We start from the raw sequence: 18,691 nt of genomic DNA on the forward strand, positions 1-18,691 counted from the left end.
GCTGCTGTTTTTGTTTTTCAGGAGTCTTGTATGTCTTTGATTTATCTTCTTAGCTATGTAGGAGCTGAAAGCTTTCATTAGCATAGTCAAAAATGTTGGGGTTTTTGATTTGTTTTCATAGAAATTATTCTTTTGGAAAAATAAGAGTTTTTAAATGCAGATGCTTATGAACTGGGATTAAGTAGCTGGTTTGGATATTTTATAAGATTCATTGTGTTAAAATCATGGAGAGAAAAAAGTAGCTTTGTCTTGTTTAAGGGAAATTAATTTTGTTTGGACCTAAATAAACTAAATTTAATTTTTCTTTTGCCATTAGTCGGGCACATAATATCAACACAAAAAGTGATAAGATTAAAAAAAAATAAAGGATGGGGAGTGAAATACCTAAGGTTAATGCTTGAACTGCTAATGGATTCCCAGTGTAATTCACTGCATAGCTGTGGGAGAGGTTGCTTCCCTATTGCCTGGGTTACACTACTTTTCTAACCTTCTATTTTGAGGGGACCTAAAGGACATTTCCCTTATTAGCCTAGGGAAATTTTTTTATGAGTCAAGATTAATAACTAAGTATGTGCAACTCAGCTAAATGATGAAATGTGTCACTTTTCCATAAATTTAATGTAGCGATCTTGACAATTTGTATCTGTTGTTGTCTTATCATATGATTCGTAATCTTAATGAAAAAAATGAAAACAAGGACCATGCAATCTGACAGTAAATTTTTCTGCTCTCAAGTTATCTTTCCTTCTTAGCAGATTTAGTGACATTGCTGGGGAAGATAGCGCAGAACGGTTATACTGTGCATTTGCTTTGATGATTTAGATGTTTTAAGGACAATTTACATTGTTCATATAATTGATTTCATAGGTATATCAAATTGCAAAATGGTTTGCATGCATTACTCATTTCCGATCTAAATAATATGGAGGAAGAATCCTCAGAAGAAGAGGACAGTACCGAGTCTGAGACTGAAACTGATGATGACAGTGACTCAGGAGCAGACATGGAAGATGATGAGGAAAGTTGTCATACGGTTGATAAGGATAATGCTGAGGAGGACCACAGTGATTCTGATATGGAAATTGAAGAGTTAGCAGGGAAAAAAGAGTCAGAAGCAGAACCAACTGAGAAAGAAGATTCAGAGGCTGAACAAACAGAAGAAGACGAGGAAATTGAAAGTACAGAGAAACTGGTAAGAAACTCATTAATATTAAAGATTTAACACTTTTGAAGCAATGATTCTTTTCCCTAGCTGAATCATCTATTCCAGATTTCTCTTTGTCATTGTACTATTTTTCTTTTGCAATTCTTTGCCCATCTTCCTTGCCCAGCTATGTGCTCCTACTGGTGAAGTTTCTAGATTCATTCTTTGCTGGGTGATTTTTTTGGCATGACAACAGAATTGGCATTTTTTTTCCCTTTGTTTCTGGGTGAATTTCAGTTATTTCCTTGGGGTGGTTGCATTTGATCAATTGATATTGATTACCAGAAAAAATAATATTGCTTTTCTTGCAAGTTTTTGCAACAATGCATGATGTGTTATTTTGCAGTCTGCTGCTGCTCTGTGTGTTGGAGTTGGCAGTTTTTGTGACCCTGAAGATTTGCCTGGGTTAGCACACTTTCTCGAACACAGTATGTATCATTTTCCCTGTAGAAACCCCATTTTTACAGCAGTTCAAAGTAAGGTATACAACAGAGGGATATGGGACTGAGACATACTCATAATGTTTAAAATATATTTCTAATCCAGCTTTTCATTTCAGTGGTATTTATGGGCAGTTTAAAGTATCCGGATGAGAATGGGTTTGATGTGTTCCTGAGGAAGCATGGTGGCAGTGACAATGCTTCAACTGACTGTGAACGAACAGTCTTCCATTTTGATGTTCAGCAACAATACTTCAAAGAAGCGCTTGATAGGTAACTTGATCACATCAAATAAAGCATTGCTTAGATTAAAATACACTATGACAGTGCATCTTTTTTTTTTTGAAAAAATATAGTTTAGACATTTCTCTTTCCTTATTTGGTCAGATTGAAGGGTTTATTTTCTTTCTGGCTTCTTTTACTGTATTTTAGCTGTACCTACACTTAAGCAAAAGACACTGCGTGTGTGAAAGAAAAGTAATGTTTCTTTGGTTATCTTGCTATCCTTTGAAGCAGGAGTTGTGACCTACAGGATTATATTTTATTTTGCAGTTAATCTTAGGAGGTTTCAATTTGTGTAGATCCAGGTAAAGCTTTGACAGTTTTTGGCCGTACTGGGGGTGGGTCTGGTGAGGAGGGAAATGTATCTTTAGTTTAAATAAAACGGTATTTTTATGGATTTGTCTGTTGCATGATTAGGTCTTCTGATATTAAAGCTTTATCTGTTGTTCAAGCACAATTACCATTGCCAATATCTCTCTCATGTTGGAAGTGGTGTTTCTTTCCATTAGACAGTAGGAAACAATTACCATTTTTCTTTTTGCTTTAGATGGGCACAGTTTTTCATTCACCCCTTAATGATCAGGGATGCAATTGACCGTGAAATTGAAGCTATTGACAGTGGTAAGAGTAACCTAAGCGTCCGTAAACTTTTCTTGAGCTTCTCAGCCTGAAGTCTTGAGCATAGCATTTAACCAGCATGCTCTCATATTCAATGCTATGAACTCTCGTCATGTATGTTTATCATTTATTTTTAGAACTTCAAAAGTAACTTGTTACATTTTGGATCAATGGCATTTTGTGACTTCCTTAACATTTGTTTGAACTTCCTTATGTGTACATACTTCTGTGTAAATGGCACTTAAAGTGTGTCATGAAAAATGATAGATTATTACCAATGTAGATCAGTAAAGATTGGTAGTAACATTGCAGGGGGAGACAAGTTTCCTAACCGTAGCAGTAAATTGTGCAAGGAAATTAGAACGACGGTTAGTTTAAGGTAGGACAATCTTGCTTCACAGAAGCACCTCAAAAGTTATTAATGAAACAAGACAAAAATTCAGCAAACAGAAGCAATTTTAGGTTAAATATGTTTACTAAAGGAATTGGGAAGGTCTTTTATGATGTTTCACCAAATATGAAGAAAAGTTGCAGAGTGTCTTAAAGTAAAAGTTAAAATCACTTTTCTTCTTCATTTTACATTGAAATTAAGAATATTGAAAATTTTAAATCTATCCAGATTTGAATGGAAGATATGTTTGACTCCAGAATATTGGTGCAATTCACTGGTGTTCTGTGTATACAGTAAGAAACACTGTCAGTGTAGCTGTGTGTAGTGTGATCTTTGTTTGAATAGTAGTGACATTTTATAGGAATATTGCCTATAAACAAATGACTTATCTACTCTTCTAATCCTTTAAAACTAACAGAGTACCAGCTAGCAAAGCCTTCTGATAAAAACAGACAAGAGCTACTACTAGGAAGCCTTGCCAAACCTGGATATCCAATGAGAAAATTTTTCTGGGGTAAGTTCTGTCTAAAATGACTGGAGCAGTTATGTCTTTCCAGCTGGACTTATTAGTTTGGGCTATTGAAAGGTCTTCAAATCTCTCCAACTACAATACAACCCCCATCCGTCTTCCTATCACTAATGTTAACTTTCTGATACATTTTTGAGTTCTTCTACAGTCCTCACAATTTAACCATTTGTGTACAATGTCCAAAATGATTCATTGACAAGAAAAGGATGTTGTTCTAGAATATGTTTTACAGTGATTTCAAAGTGTTGTTTATAATTAAAAAGTAGTAGTTAAAATTACTGATTTCTTGGCCATTGTTTGATATGTTTACGGGGCCACTTAGTAGTAGTTGTATAAAGGTGAAAAAGTTTTGTTGTATTTCATTGTTTTTCATAACTAAAGACATTTATATTCATAGCTTCATTCTTTATGCAGCCCATTTTTCTATGGATTTTACTGAACTTCCATTGCACAGATAATCTAAAAGTATACTCTTGGGTAGAAATATCCTACTAATACAAACATAACTAATTAAATGCTTTCTTAATGCTTACAGGTAATGCACAGACATTAAAGCATGAGCCAAGAAAGAGTAACATTGATATCTATATCAGGCTGAAGGATTTTTGGCAGAGCTATTACTCTGCTCATTATATGAACTTAGTTGTTCAATCTAAAGGTAAAGCCAAGTATAAACTTTGTATGCTGTTCTTAAATAACGTCTTGTTTAACTTTGAGCTCACAATTTGTACCTTTTTTAAATTATTTTTTTATTTTTTTATTTTTTTTAGAAAATGACCATTATAGACATTTAAGTTGTTTTATAAACCTTCTGTGCATTACAAATGCTTAATGCACTTGTTTAAATTATTATTTTGGAAATAAGTTCAAACTGGAATATGAGTTATCCTGGGAACCCATATTTAAATTAATCTGGGAGATGTCAACTGGGTTCCTTATTCTAATTTTAATTTACTTTATGGTGAATGCATTTTCCAAGTGAGAAACTATTTCTTGCTGCATGGATGTTAGTTTCCTTGTCCTAGAATAAATGTTTTATTTTCAATGGCGATTCAGTAGATAGTGTATGGCAACCCCCAGGTTTTCTGGGTTATCTTGACACATTTTTAATCAAAGGCACGCTACACTTGAATGCATTAACTTAAGGTCGTATTTGTGAAAGACAGAAATGTGTGGTTTGTAGTTCCATTCCATCTGCTGGAAGCTGAAACATTCCCACGCCATAATTGTTCTGTCGTTGAAGAAAATGTATGTATATAGACATTTTAAACATTATTTTTATAGATAAAAGGGCTAGAATATAATGTGGCATAGAAAATCTTGATACTTATATGGTTCACAAGTCTTTCTTTTTGTTTTGATTTTTTAGAGAGATTTTTAAATTTTTAAATTTACTTGATTTTCACTTCTAAAAGAAGTGAGAGGATATGACTTCCTGATGGAGAGACAGGTACCTATGGACTTCATAAAACTGGAGAAATAAGATAAATTTGCTCTGATTATTGTTGATGAATGCTGGCAGCAACGTCTAATAGATCAACATACTTTGAATCCTTAATTTAACTTAATTTTAAGGTTGCACAATTTATGATTTTTTTTCCTGAAAGTTTTATTGAAAGTTTTATTTTTCCTTTTTTTTTTTCTCTTCACTAGAAACGTTGGACACTTTGGAGAATTGGGTGACAGAAATTTTTTCACAGATTCCAAATAAGTGAGATTCTTTTCTTATTTCTCTCATATCTGTAAATTGTGAAACTATATTTTAAACATGCATAATTTTATACAATCTCTTTTCCTTGTAGTTATGGAGCCTTTAGTTCTAATTGATATCCTTATCAAATAAATTACTTTCATTGATTAAAGGAAGACAATGTTCATCTTTGGATGTTAATAAATTCATAAATGTTTCTTGAAAATTTATTTGATAGCAGTTCATGTGTTCCATATTATGGATTTTGACTGCACATGCAGATCCTTGTTATACTTGTGCTACCTTTTTGCTTGCTGGGAAGAGAATTACATTCTAGTTTTGGAAGACGTTAATTTATATGCCTCTCGTTTGTGTAAAGGATAATTAGTATCAAAATATAGCTGAGTTTATTCTGTGTTGAAGACAAAGTGGCCATAGGTTTTTATGCTAATTCAATTTTAAGCTATTCATTGTAATGTGATATTTAGAAAAGACATTCCCTTCTGTATCTTGAAATTATGATAGGGGTAAGTTATATCCATTTGATTTAAAGTTTAGCTTAGTAGAAATAATATGTACTACTTTGGCTCCACATCAAATTACCTTATACACTTAACACAGAGAGCTATTCTTTAATGTGAGTTTTCCCTGCTGTCCTATCCCACTGTCGCTGGTTAGAGATTTAAAGATTTTTTTTTTTTTGCAAACATACATGCTTCTTTATAAGACAATACTTACAGAAGATGACAAAGTAAACAAAAGTGAAGCATTTCCATGTTGAAAATAAGAGAAAAAGAATCCCAAGTTAGGCATTGGGCTCATATGTGTATAGTGTTCTGAGAAAGGTCAATGGATCATAGAAAACAGGACTAGAAAAGACTCATAGGAAATGCCTAGTTCATCTCTCTGTCCTCAGACAAGATCACTTATATCTCATATGAATCTGTTTAGTTCTAATATTTTGGCAATGCTAGAAGTTGATGTGTAGTCCAGGGTATTAGAGCTGCTGGCCTTAAAGAATAACAGGATGGTGCTACAGATGAACCCTGCTCATAAATTATTTCAGTAAATAAATTAAGGAAGTAAATACTATTTATTTATATTGTATTTTCTTAGAGCAAAATTATGACTTCAACTTGTGCAAAATATTAATTGCTCTTTTTTAAAAAAAACAGATTGGTGTAATTTCTCCACTTAAAACTGTATAGAGATATTTACAAAGGACTGTAACATGTGGGAGCTTTTTTCTGTTGGTTTCTGTGGGGAAACAGAAAAAGTTTTGTGTTCCTTGACTGGAGTTACCCTTTGTGAATTGTCTGCTAACCAATTTCCACAGAATGTAAGTTTTAAATAAGAGAGAAGTGTCTTGCATCACTGCGTGTTTCAAGTTGTTCAGTTAGAAGTTGGCTAAGATTCTTATATTACTCCAGAAACTGGTTTTGTTCAAGCAAACCTGCTTAACTGTCTGAAGCTTCCCCATGTGTCAGGAAGTGAAGATATTTGTTTAACCTTTTGCCCACAACCTTCCCATAGTGGAGGGATATGTCTACAAGATGGCTCTATGTCTGTGGAAGTAATCAAAGGAATATTGAATGTTTTTGCCGCTTTAATCATCATGTCCAGGATCTGGCTTGAGTCATATCTGAGTTCTATCAAGATGCTGCTTCAGAATTGGGCTACTAAGCAGCTGCTTCTTGGTGCCATGTAGCCTTTGAGTTCAATAAATATTGTGCTAACTTTTTTTTTTTTTTTTTAAGTGGTTTACCAAAACCAAGTTTTAGTCATCTGACAGAGCCTTTTGACACACCAGAATTTCACAAGCTTTACAGAGGTGAGAGACCCCAGGTAGTGTATACATACCAGAAACTTTTTAATTTTACCTTTAGATATTTACTCATGCTACACTGAGTGAAAATGTTCTCTGTTATGCTTTAACATAACATGAACTGAGTTGAATTATTTCTTTTTAATGTTTTTAGGTGTGCCTCTGCCATACCTTTTAATCATTTTTGCATTTTCTTTCTTTCTTCACACCTCTAGCTTTTCCAGGGTCTTTGGTTCAGATGTTTGATTCTTTGTTTTTCCTTTACTCTATAAATCTAGTAGATCAGGAAAACCAAACAGAAGGCTTCATTAGTTAAAAAAGTAGAGGCCTCTAGAGTGTAAATTACCAGGCCCTACTTGTCTCTTGCAAGCTACAAATTTTCCAATAACTGACTTCTTTAAAATGAAAATTGCTTTCCTCCTCGACACATAATTCTACCTTCAAGCCGTCTTTGGTTTGGTGGATGTGGAAGCACCATCCTACCTTCAAGCCGTCTTTGGTTTGGTGGATGTGGAAGCACCATCCATTGCTTCTGCCAAGCTTATTTGTAAAACCCTGTTGTAATTTTCAGTGTTCCCAGCAATATGCAGGCAAAGCCTCAGCTTTCAACAGGGCCCTTGCAGATATGTTTCATGTACAGGTCGTGCTGAACTAATTCAAGGTTGCCATAGGAACATTTTTTTTTTCTTCTTTATCCGAAGAAAGACTGCTTTATCAGTAAATATACATTTTTGCAAGACTCATCCTCCACTTTTGTTCAAGGTTCTTATAGCTATTAGGCTCAATAGATAAGTAGGCACTCAAATTAGCAGCCTGGTAGGTTTTCCTTTGTTTTCCTGTGTGCATCTTTGCCCACAAATGCTCCTTCCTCCTTTATTCTCATCTACAAGCATGGCAATATAGCAAAGTCATTGTCTTTCTCTCTACCCTTTTTACTCTTTTGGGGAGAATACTCTCCTTTCCTCTACACTTACATGCCTGAGAGCATATAATTTCAGATTCGGTGTTTTAAGCACAATAATTTTATAGGTAGGTGATGCGGTTCTCAGCCCTAGTATTCTTCTGTTCAGTTTCCATGAACTCAGAGTTCCTGTCACCTTTTGCAAGAGCCTTCCTTATTGTAGTTAACTAGTCTTCTGTCCCTAAGAGCCGTCAGATGTTTTCTGTTTCATGTCACTGGCAATTTTTCAGGATGATAAAAAAGATAGGAGGATGGAAACCCAAACTGAGATAAAAATGATGATACTGGCTGTGATAAATGAATCCTGTTCAAAGAGCCTAGAGTGTTACTTTTTGGCATATAGATTTCACTAAAAAGTGATTTAACCCTCTCACGAGTGAGGGGGTTGATTTGTCGTCAGTCAGGATTATTGTGACTAGAAGTTTCTGTCATTTGGTTACTCAACACGCTGCTTTAAACATAAATAAGTATTTTAATGATCACCTAGGAAAAGGTGGATGCTGGAAGCAGATGACTGGTTTCCTTGAGACCATTTGTAGCTCTCCGACATGCTGTTAAGTCACATTGAAGGTGCTGAAGTATCACCAAATCTTTATGTTGAGCTTGAGTTCATAGGAGCTGTTTTGAATTCATTGTCAGTCTCTTTCCCCCAAATTGCTTCTAAGCGCTTGGAGAATTTCTGCATTCTTTAAAGGATCATTCTAATAGAAATGTGAGTAGTTTCAGAAGATGAGGGCATATGGCGGGATGTACATACCACAGGCTCCCTGTTCCAGGCTCCCTGTTTTTCCTACTGAAGTGTAACTCTGAACTACCTTTACATTTAAGTCTTATCTGTCTGATGTTGATGGCAAGACTAATCATATATCTGCCTTTCCAGTCTTATCCAGCTCCAAAGACCATGATAACAGATGCCTCTCTTCTTGGTTGAGGAGCTCGCTCAGACAGCCATGGGAGTTCCTTCTGCCTGTTTTGTACTAGTTTTCCATACTGTGCAGAACTTGTGCAAAACGATTTGTGCCAAATGCAAATCAAAGATCATCAACATTTCCTCTAGGTAACCTTTATATACTGGAGATGTTGTTTAGAGATCAGTGATGTGAAAATGCTTATGGACAATCACTCAAACGACAAAAAAAAAAAACACCCTAAAGTTCTTCTTGGTATATTTGTATGCACATTTCACACTTATTCCTCAGAATAAGATATGAACATTTAAAATCCTGTGACTGAGAGGAATTGAGGGCACAGGATGAAGTTATCCAGTTACACCATTGGGATGGTGCATAAGGTGTTTCTTACTGACAGTGTTTTAGAGGCTGGATGACACCTTAAGGAATTAGTGTATATGTTTTTATATATTTCCACATATTGCAAGTGCATGTGCATATGTTTTTTCTGCATCAAACAAAATATCCTGCCCACAGATGGCTCTTGGACTTCAAATGACATATTTCTATTTTTAATGAATAAACTTCTTTTGCAGTTATTCCAGTCAGAAACATCCATCTGTTGCATATCACTTGGGCACTGCCCCCACAAGAGAGAAATTACAGGTAAAATGATGTTTAGATTATCATTACATTAATTATGTAATTAATTTACTTTATGTTTTGATTTCAAGCAGTTTGTAAAGCAGCAGGTGTAGAGAATCCAAGAAATGATCAAGACCTCATCTCATGCTAATACCATAAAAAGGATTAATTTCAGGAAGGAAATTTCGTACTTTTTGATTATTTTAGAAGTCTACAAAATTATATACAATATTAGGAATAATACCTCAGTGTTGACATAACAGATATAACATCTCATAGGTTATTATGCTACTTTTAATGCTCTTCAGTGTACCAGCTATGACCTGATACTTGTGGATCTGTGAAGACAGATGGGTGCTTTGCATGTTTATATTTTGTTGTATATTGTATGGGGCTTGCACTTTTTAATCTATGTTTCTGTTATCTTTCTACATTTTGCTATCTTTGGACAAAGGAAAAATGTATAGTTAAATTTGTGGAAAGAAAATGTCCAGTTATCTATTATTTGATTTTTCTAATTCTTGATCCAGTTATTTTTTCCCCTCATCATTAAAAATGTTACAATTTTATTTTTTAGAGTAAAACCACTACACTATATCTCCTGGCTGGTAGGACATGAAGGCAAAGGCAGCATTCTTTATTTTCTTAGAAAAAAGTATGTATTTGTTTCTTTTTAACCTATGCAGTAGGGAAAATAATGCATTTTGACAAGTTTTAAGCAATGTCCATTACTACTTTTAACTTTTTTCTTATAATGTGATTTAAATGATGCAAAACACTCTTAAGATTCTGTGCGTGTCTTTTTTCTAAATACAAGAGTTAAAACATGACTTTTGTAAGCCTCGTAGGGTGTAGTTCATATATTGCTCTTTTTCTATGTGAAAAAAATGTGAAAAATATATATTTAATATTCTGATATGCTAAATATATTCTGGAGGAATGCCTGTCTTGTAGTTTTTTAATTTCAGAAAATTCGATGTTGTAGAGAGAATCATCTTCCCAGATTAATCAGTTTGTATTAAATTTCAAAGCAGCTTTTACTGAACCAAGATAAACTTCAACATTGAGGTCATTCTTCAGGGAAGTTTTTAACTGGAATTTTTAATATTGGATTTATCTCTTCAATAGGTTTTGGGCTGTTGCATTATGTGGAGGAAATTCTGAAACGGGTTTTGAACAGAACTCCAGTTATTCCATCTTCAACATTTCTATTACTTTGACTGGTGAAGGTTATGAGCATTTTTATGAGGTATATTAATTGTAGCTTGGATATCTTGTTATTTTTACCATGTCCAGATTTCCAAATAAGCTTACCAGCTTGCCTCTCAATCTCCAGGTTGTGCATGTTGTATTCCAGTATCTGAGAATGTTGCAGAAAGTAGGTCCAGATAAAAGGTAGTTTTTGTATCCAGTCCTTTATCCTAAGAGCAGTGGAAGTAAAGATTAACGGAGATTGTAATTGTGCCTATTCCAGTGTACTTCCAGGTGCACAACCTAAATATTAAGGAATATTAGGATTTGTTCTTGTATGTTTTTTTCAGCTACAGCTCTGCCAGATGAAGAAGTTACTATTTTTGTTTCAACTGCTTCCGTCCTGGAAGTGGAGTTTGTCTTCCACCAGTGTTATGGTGTTAGTTTACTGTGTTACTGTTCTCTCAACTTTATCAGCCAAAAGGCAACTGGTTAGGTGTCACAATTTAAAGAAAAGGTTTTTGTTAATTTAACTTTGATTACATGCGAAAAGGAGAGTCTGAGCCAAGTAGCTTGATACAAAATAAGAGAAGAATGGGAGACTTCCAATGATTCAGGTGGTCTGAGAGCTCTACTGTTTTCAACTGGCATAGCTGCATCTGAAAGAGGATATTCTCTTGTATTTTGATAACATTTTCTGTTAAAGATTCCTCATTTGGGAACCCAAAGTAATAATCAGAAATTTCACTTCCAAGGGAATTTTTGAAGATTTTACTATGTACCATATTCTGAGAGAAAGTTCAAATATTTCCAGTCATGCAGTAGTGTGTAACATGGATCTAGAACTGCAAATTTGATCTCTGCCATTTAATAATTTCTTTATCTCGAGGGAAAAAAAAAAGAGGCTAGTAATTTGTCTGAAAAGACTTCACTATTTTGAGTTTTCAAAATGTTACATATGGTTCTAGTGACCTGCCTTTTTCTCTCATGACAGCATGAGAAAGATAGAAATATGTTACTCTCTGACTCAAATATTTAGTATTGTGCCAAGAAGTGTTCTGTTCTACATCTCTTAAGAAATGTTGCAGGATGATGCTTGCATATTTTTCACTCACAGAATTTGGGAAGAGATTAAGAAGATAGATGAAAATGAATTTTATTTCCAGGATGAGGTACTTGACTCTTCAATTATTATCTATAAGAAAACCAAATTTTTTTTTTTTTTCTTTATGCGTGGGACTTTTACTGTGTGTTCAGTTACAGTTAACAGAATTTAACAGAATCAGAATTTTGAATTTAGAGAGATACGGAAGAAAGATTACTTCTTAAATCACATATCAAAATTGTTAGCCTTTATGACTTTTAAAGCTATTGCAGTAAAAGACTCTCAAAATACAAGTTAAACATTCTTCATAGGATGCTTTTCCAGGATTCTGGTGGTGGGAAACCTTCAAGAACATTTGAAGCTCTGTGGGACTACTTGGCTTTCTGTAATGGCCCTTTAGCGCAGATGTTATTGTAGTTGTTGAAATGTTTATAATAGATTTGGAGAATATGATAAAATGGAAGATTGCTCCTATGTAAGAGGAAGACTGAATCTTCATGGTTTCCATTTACTGTCTTCTTCAAAGTTGTCAGGGATTTTGACTGTGGAAAGAGGGGAAGATACAGTGGGGTAGATGGTACCTATCCCACTGATACCCTTCTTTTTTTATACCCAGAAATCGAGTGGAAAGGGTGTAAGTATTGTTCCAGTTAAAGGGCATTAACTGTGAGATGCATACACCATGTGAGCTGCAAACAGTGCTTATTTTCTAAGTAGAAATTTGCAGAGCTCATCTCAAAATATCTAGTTACAAATAAATAACCATAATGGAATTTTCATTTCTTTTCCCAGGGAAAAGATAATTATAGTCAAAAAAAGATCTCTTTGTGTTTGTACTTAACCACCCCCTATTCCATCTCCTTTAAATGAGTGTCCTCAGCAGGATGGTGCAGTAGGAAGGCTATCCTAGGGGCACAGACTAAGACAAATGCTTAGAAAGAGCATTTTGACATACCCACACACTTCAGTGCAGTTCATCTGAGGAATGTAGTGTTCAACACTAATGTGAAGGATAATACTTGGTAGTAAAAAGGATAGTGATTTACTGAAGGAAAGATAGTTTTAGCTATGTGCTAAACTAGACTACATAGCTGAATTAGTACAGAAATTTTTATATATTTTATTTTGCTGCTTTTACTCTGGTCAAAATTAGTCATAAGCACATACAATTTCATTCTTAGTTTTGCCTTTGTGTTCTGCCAACAGTAGCACATCATATCTTTCTTTTGGTATGGACATATCTATAATCATCTCCTTTTTTTTCTTAAGGAAATATCAGGTAGGAAAGTTTCTGGAGATGATCCTAAGTACCTGGACAGAAAAGGATCTTGTATTAAAAGATTTTTCTCTCTTTTATTTTGCTGCAAGGATGATTGCTTAATGTAGTAGAAAACTTCAGTAAACAAAAGCTCCACTTAGCACAGAAATGTAAAAGAAATGGATGTTTTTGTTGTCAAGGACATGAAACATTTTTCATTCATTTTCCAGACTGACCCAATTGATTATATTGAAAATATTTCTGAACACATGCATCTTTTTCATAAGCGGGACTTTCTGACAGGAGATCAGCTTCTGTTTGAATACAACCCTAAAGTGAGTAGAATATAAGCATCTGAGGTAGAAAAATTCCATATATTAAGTGTATGTAAAATACACTTGACCAAGTGTTAATTTATTTTTGTGTGTATTTGGATTTGAATTGAGTTTCTTTATCATCTGTGTAGGTCATTAAAGACATCCTTGGCCTACTCTGCCCTCAGAGAGCTAATCTTTGTCTGTTGTCTGCTGCCAATGAGGGAAGATGCCCCCTAAAGGAGAGATGGTTTGAAACACCATACAGTGTAGAAGGTAAAATGAACTTCTAAAGAATAATATCTGATCACCTTCATCTGGATATAGGAAATTGAAATCCCACTAGTCAGATTTTATGATCGTTCAATGAGTTTCAGTTGTTAAGTTGACTGCATGACAGTTGCTGAGGGCTTGAGTGTTTTTGTGGCAAATCAATGGCAGTTCTCCTCTGGGAATATTTTTAGTAGTCTAGTCTGCCTAACCTTATGGGCCTGGGTCTTCTAGATAGGAGAATAGAAGTTTCCACTTGAGGAAATAAGAGATGAAAACATAAGCAGTCATTGTAGCAGAATTTTATGGTAACTGAGAATGATAATGCACATGATTTTGATTTAACTTTAAGATAATTTGCTTCAAAATTGGTTTCAAAACAAATTTTACAACTAAGCTGCATTTATTTCACAGACATTGATGAATACTGGGCTGATGTGTGGGCCTGTGACTTTGAGTTAAATTGGGACTTGCACCTTCCACAAGAAAACAAATATATAGGTAAGACATCACCTAAACAGGGACATAGAAGAAAGATTTTTATTTTTGAAAGCAGCATACTTGGACAGTGGATCTGACATATAAACACCTTTGTGTTATGTTTCTGTGTTAGCCACTGATTTCTCCCTAAAGGCACCTGATTTCCCCAAGATGGAATATCCAGTCAAAATTCTGAATATGCCACAGGGATGCATGTGGTACAAGAATGATAAGAAATTCAAAAAACCTAAAGGTAACTACTGTATTAACAAATGCTCCAAACAAAACATTTTCTATTTTTTTCCTACACATATTCAGTATTGGCAGTATTTTAGAACCGGACGTTTTTGTTTCACTGTTTTCCAAAATCCAGGCAGCACCAGTCGTAAAATCCTATTTATTTTCATTATATAACTTTTTTTTCCCTGTAAGTAGAAAGCTCTTCCTAGCAAATAGGCTTTTCCTAACCCATGTGTCTGGAGGTAGATGTTGGTGATGAGCTACAGCATTACTGTTTTTTGAGTCTCATTTATGTAACCCATTGTATCCTTCATTATTTTTAACTTCTTGGCTCCCACGCCAAATATCCACACCTACTTCAGCACCAACTTTTACAGATTGCTAGTGTGTAAGGTTTTTGAGATGACTTGGAGGAAGACATTACAGATTTCTCATGGTACCTACGTAAGATCCTATCTTAAAATTAGATAAGATGTGCACATTTTCTTCCTTGTGATGACACAAATCTCCGTGTAGGATTTAGGAGGAAGAGAAAAGCTTAAATGCTTAACCATCACTTTTTATCCTGCGGTAGAATAAGAAAGGTCAGAAAATAACTTACGTTCAGAAAGAAGACTTCAGTATAATGAGATTGGTTTATTTAATAGTAAAGAAAAGGTCATATCTTTTGTTCTTATATTATCACATAGATTTTGTAAAGTTGAGCTTGGTTTATCACCATTTGTATTCTGCGTCTTTGTTAATTCTGTCCTGAGGGGGGAAAAAAAAGTCATTTTTTCATGGGTATCTGAGGTTTCTTTGTCCATTATAACTGCATTCTTCCTATTGAAGCTCAAAGGGCTTTTTTCTTGCCTTTCTCCCTCTTCCTCCCTCCCTCCCTTCCTCTCTCCCTCCCTTCCTCTCTCTTTTTTTTCTCCCTCTCTTTAATCTGTCTCAAATCTGGCTACATTGTCATGCAATCTACTGTATCAGAAGTGCCTAGATATGATTATATATTTATTTCTCACTTGTCTCACTTGAGTTATATAAAATTGAATGTCTTAACTATGCTAGCCTAATAGGCCACGTTGATTCAAGTGATTTTTTTTTCCTGTTTTGTTTGCTGTGCAAGTGCTTGGTGAGATTCAAACTTTCTTTAGGCGAATGCATAACAGTATCTATCTTAAATAAAAGGGTCACTAGAAGATATATCTGATGTTGATATGGTTTCTTTGGCTTCTGACTCTTCAAAATGAAACTGCTTCAGGAACTCCAGGAAAAGTTAATTTCCCTATAAAAATCAACTAAGAGAGTATGGGAGCCTCTTGGGGACAAAGCCACTTGAGAGGAAAGAGCCAGTTTTGGGCTTGCAAGTCTGCTAGTTTGAAAAAGCAAACAAAACCAAAAGAAAAACAGAAAATGACAGAAATGGCAAACCAAAAAAAAAACACCCCAAAAATTCAATCTGTCTTGCCCTCAAACCTTAATCTTTTCTCTGTATACTCAGAAAATATTATCTGTAATCACTGAGATACAATATAAAATTACATTATATTGCTTTTACTACTAAAAATCTTGTGTAGGATAATACTTTAATTCTTACTGGGAAGCTTTTTTGATGTAGCATTTATATATTGTAACAGGAGACTCTGTTGTTTTAGAGTTTGTTTTATTGCTTTTGGCATAAAGGAGTACACCTGTAAAGATAATGGAAACAGATAAAGATATTATGTTTGTGCTTAGTAATTTACAAGTTGGATATATAGTAAGTGTTTTCACCGGAAGGGTAGCTTCTTCAGTTCCTAAATGCAAAGTGCCTACAATTCCAAGGTTCTTCAGATGTAAGTGCAGTTCAAAGAACACAGGTTGGCCAAAACAGAACAGTCCAGAGAAAAAATATTTGCACACTTGAATTGAAGCTGACCATGTTTCTGCAGTTGTTCTTTGTTTTGCTTTGTTGTTGTTGTTTTCTTTCTCCACAGCGTATGTACATTTCCACCTGATTTCTTCACAGGTACAACAGTCTGCAAAGAGGTAAGAATATTTCTTTGTAATCTGCCTTTCAAACCAAGACAGAAAATTTATTCTACAAGGAAGTAATACCAATTAAAATGTCCAGCACAGATTAGATAAAGACTGACTTTTATTTCGTTTAATTTTCTTTGTAGTTCAGTAGTTACCTTCGAGGAAGTGTGGAATGGAGTATTTTTGTCAGAGAAAGGAAATGTATACTAGGTACTAGTGCTGCGCTGTCTCAATGTAAAATAAACCATTTATAAACCTTATAGTAATCACTGTAATTTGCCAGAACAGAAAGCTCAGCAAAGACTCCACTGCAGTGGGCCATCATCTGTGGGCACCACATGCAAGAAGCTGAAAGATCTCCTGTATATGTGGAAGAACTTGAGACAGAGCAGCAATAGACTGTGTGTATATTGCACTGTCTTCTGCTCGAAACCCCAGAAATACATTCCATCTCATTAACCTTTGATCAAGACTGTCTGTTGCAAAAAAAGGTCTAACAGTTTTATTATAATATCACTAAAGAGCTGCATAAAAGGGTAGAACTGTTTTTGTGGAAATATCTTCATATACCTATTTTTCAGCAGGCATTAGCAATGTAGGTTTTGAGATGTGAATAGAAATGTTTGATCCTAATGTTCTGGAGCAGTTTGCAATTTTTAGTCCTAAAAAAATACTCCTTAAAATGATGGAACATATTTATACTTACTGTGTCTCCATAATAGCCACTTCCATTTCAGATAAGGATATGAAACTTCCAAATGTCTTCTCAGGAGCTACCTTTAACACACTTTTAGCATTATTAGCATTTAACAAACATTTTACTTAGAATTAATCTAGTCCTTAAAAGTTAATTCTTTATTCAAGCTAAGTCTTACCCTCATGTACTTCTAGGGAGTGGTGTGGATTGTTATACTTTGTAGCTCTAGTAAGCTCTTTTTTTTGTTTCATCAGATGTACAAAACTTTTAAGGTTCATGCCCAAAATCCTGGAAGACATTCTTGCATGCCCTTTGAGTGAAAAACCTAATTGATAAATGGATATTTCAAACTGTTAGCCTGAACAGCTCCTTATTCTTAAAACTATTGTCTTAAATATTTGTGTCTTTTCTGTGTTGATTTCCACTCTCGCTTCCTTTTTTATTCATGAAGTGTGGTGCTTCTAGAGATTTTCGTTAGCATCCTCTCTCTGAATCTCTCAGAACCAGCATATGGAGCTGATATTGCTAAACTGAAGTACAAACTAGTGGCTGGAGAGCATGGTTTGATCATTAGAGTGAAAGGATTCAATCATAAACTACCTGTAAGTACCAAATAGACATCCTTTGCAGCAGAATTCAACAAATATGATGATGAACATTATTTTCTAAATTAGCCAGAAGCCTGAAATACTTAGGTTTATGTTGCAACTCATTAATTCATGTTTTTATATTTTTTTAAAGACAATGGAGAAGTAATGGTTTTGTGTAACCATGTACATTTTCCACTGAGTTCCTCAAAACATGTAAGGTTAGTGAGGGGAAGACTTATGCTTTAGAGTGGAGATTGTAAGACATGAATTACAACAAGAATGAGTGTGAAGTAAAGTTGGCTAAATACAGAGGAATTGATCTTTGACTAAGTCACTGATATTTGTATGCAGTAAGAAAGAAAATCATATGAAACTATTTAAAATACTAAATCTGCTGTGAAATCTATACTGCAACTTTGTAAATCTGACTTTAACTTCTGCATATTACATGTAAGCTTCCCGTGGCTTCCTGTAATGGAAGTAGTCTAGGAACCAGGGACAAAATGTGATCAGGGCAGGTATGCGCACAGGACACTGAAGGCTGCAAGAGGGAGAAAGCTGGGAGGAGTAACGAGGCACACAAAAGCAAGCTGGGACAAGTCAGTGTTTGCCCCTGCCTGCTTCTACTTACTACAGCTGCTGTTAAAAAGGGCTCTCCTAATAGCTTTTCTGTTCCACATTTATGGGATAGGCAGTAGCTGCCACAGGTGCATCTTTTTAACTGTATGACCTCCCCAGTCTGCAAAAAGTGTCTTTTATGCGAAAGGAGAGGTTACTGGTATGACTACTGGTGAACTGTTTCCTGATAGTTGAGTGAAATAAAGATACATGTGCAAGACAGGTAAGTTTTTGTTAGTGTGGGAGCTTAGCTCTGGCTACTAAATGCAGACGTTTATAAAGGATCTCAGCTAAAGACTAAGAGTCTTATGTTACCTGTGAACTTCTGGACCTATGAAGAATTTTTTTTTTAATTAAAGCTTTTAGTCTCAGTACCAAAATGGAATTTTAATCTTGATTCTCAAATTGTTGGAGCTAGTTTTCAGAAGCTTTTCAGTTCAGAAGATTTT

At 34.8% G+C, this 18,691-nt stretch overlaps 1 protein-coding gene across 1 annotated transcript in view; it reads left to right on the forward strand.

The window, feature by feature from the left end:
- The window catches only part of LOC104568251 (nardilysin), a 28,708-nt gene that overhangs the window by 994 nt on the left and 9,023 nt on the right, over nucleotides 1-18,691 (forward strand). The window contains exons 2-20 of the mRNA XM_088537018.1: nucleotides 868-1,192; nucleotides 1,551-1,632; nucleotides 1,764-1,917; nucleotides 2,474-2,547; nucleotides 3,354-3,449; nucleotides 4,000-4,122; nucleotides 5,118-5,175; nucleotides 6,912-6,985; nucleotides 9,427-9,496; nucleotides 10,053-10,130; nucleotides 10,604-10,724; nucleotides 10,812-10,870; nucleotides 11,784-11,838; nucleotides 13,260-13,364; nucleotides 13,496-13,619; nucleotides 14,028-14,114; nucleotides 14,227-14,346; nucleotides 16,295-16,346; nucleotides 17,486-17,636. Of these exons, the coding sequence (XP_088393144.1) occupies nucleotides 868-1,192; nucleotides 1,551-1,632; nucleotides 1,764-1,917; nucleotides 2,474-2,547; nucleotides 3,354-3,449; nucleotides 4,000-4,122; nucleotides 5,118-5,175; nucleotides 6,912-6,985; nucleotides 9,427-9,496; nucleotides 10,053-10,130; nucleotides 10,604-10,724; nucleotides 10,812-10,870; nucleotides 11,784-11,838; nucleotides 13,260-13,364; nucleotides 13,496-13,619; nucleotides 14,028-14,114; nucleotides 14,227-14,346; nucleotides 16,295-16,346; nucleotides 17,486-17,636 (2,008 nt within the window). The remainder of the gene's footprint in view (nucleotides 1-867; nucleotides 1,193-1,550; nucleotides 1,633-1,763; nucleotides 1,918-2,473; nucleotides 2,548-3,353; nucleotides 3,450-3,999; nucleotides 4,123-5,117; nucleotides 5,176-6,911; nucleotides 6,986-9,426; nucleotides 9,497-10,052; nucleotides 10,131-10,603; nucleotides 10,725-10,811; nucleotides 10,871-11,783; nucleotides 11,839-13,259; nucleotides 13,365-13,495; nucleotides 13,620-14,027; nucleotides 14,115-14,226; nucleotides 14,347-16,294; nucleotides 16,347-17,485; nucleotides 17,637-18,691) is intronic.

Source organism: Tinamus guttatus, unplaced genomic scaffold, assembly GCF_059628265.1.
Source record: "Tinamus guttatus ecotype Peru unplaced genomic scaffold, ASM5962826v1 Tinamus_guttatus_pri_ptg000044l, whole genome shotgun sequence".
Lineage (NCBI taxonomy): Eukaryota > Metazoa > Chordata > Aves > Tinamiformes > Tinamidae > Tinamus > Tinamus guttatus.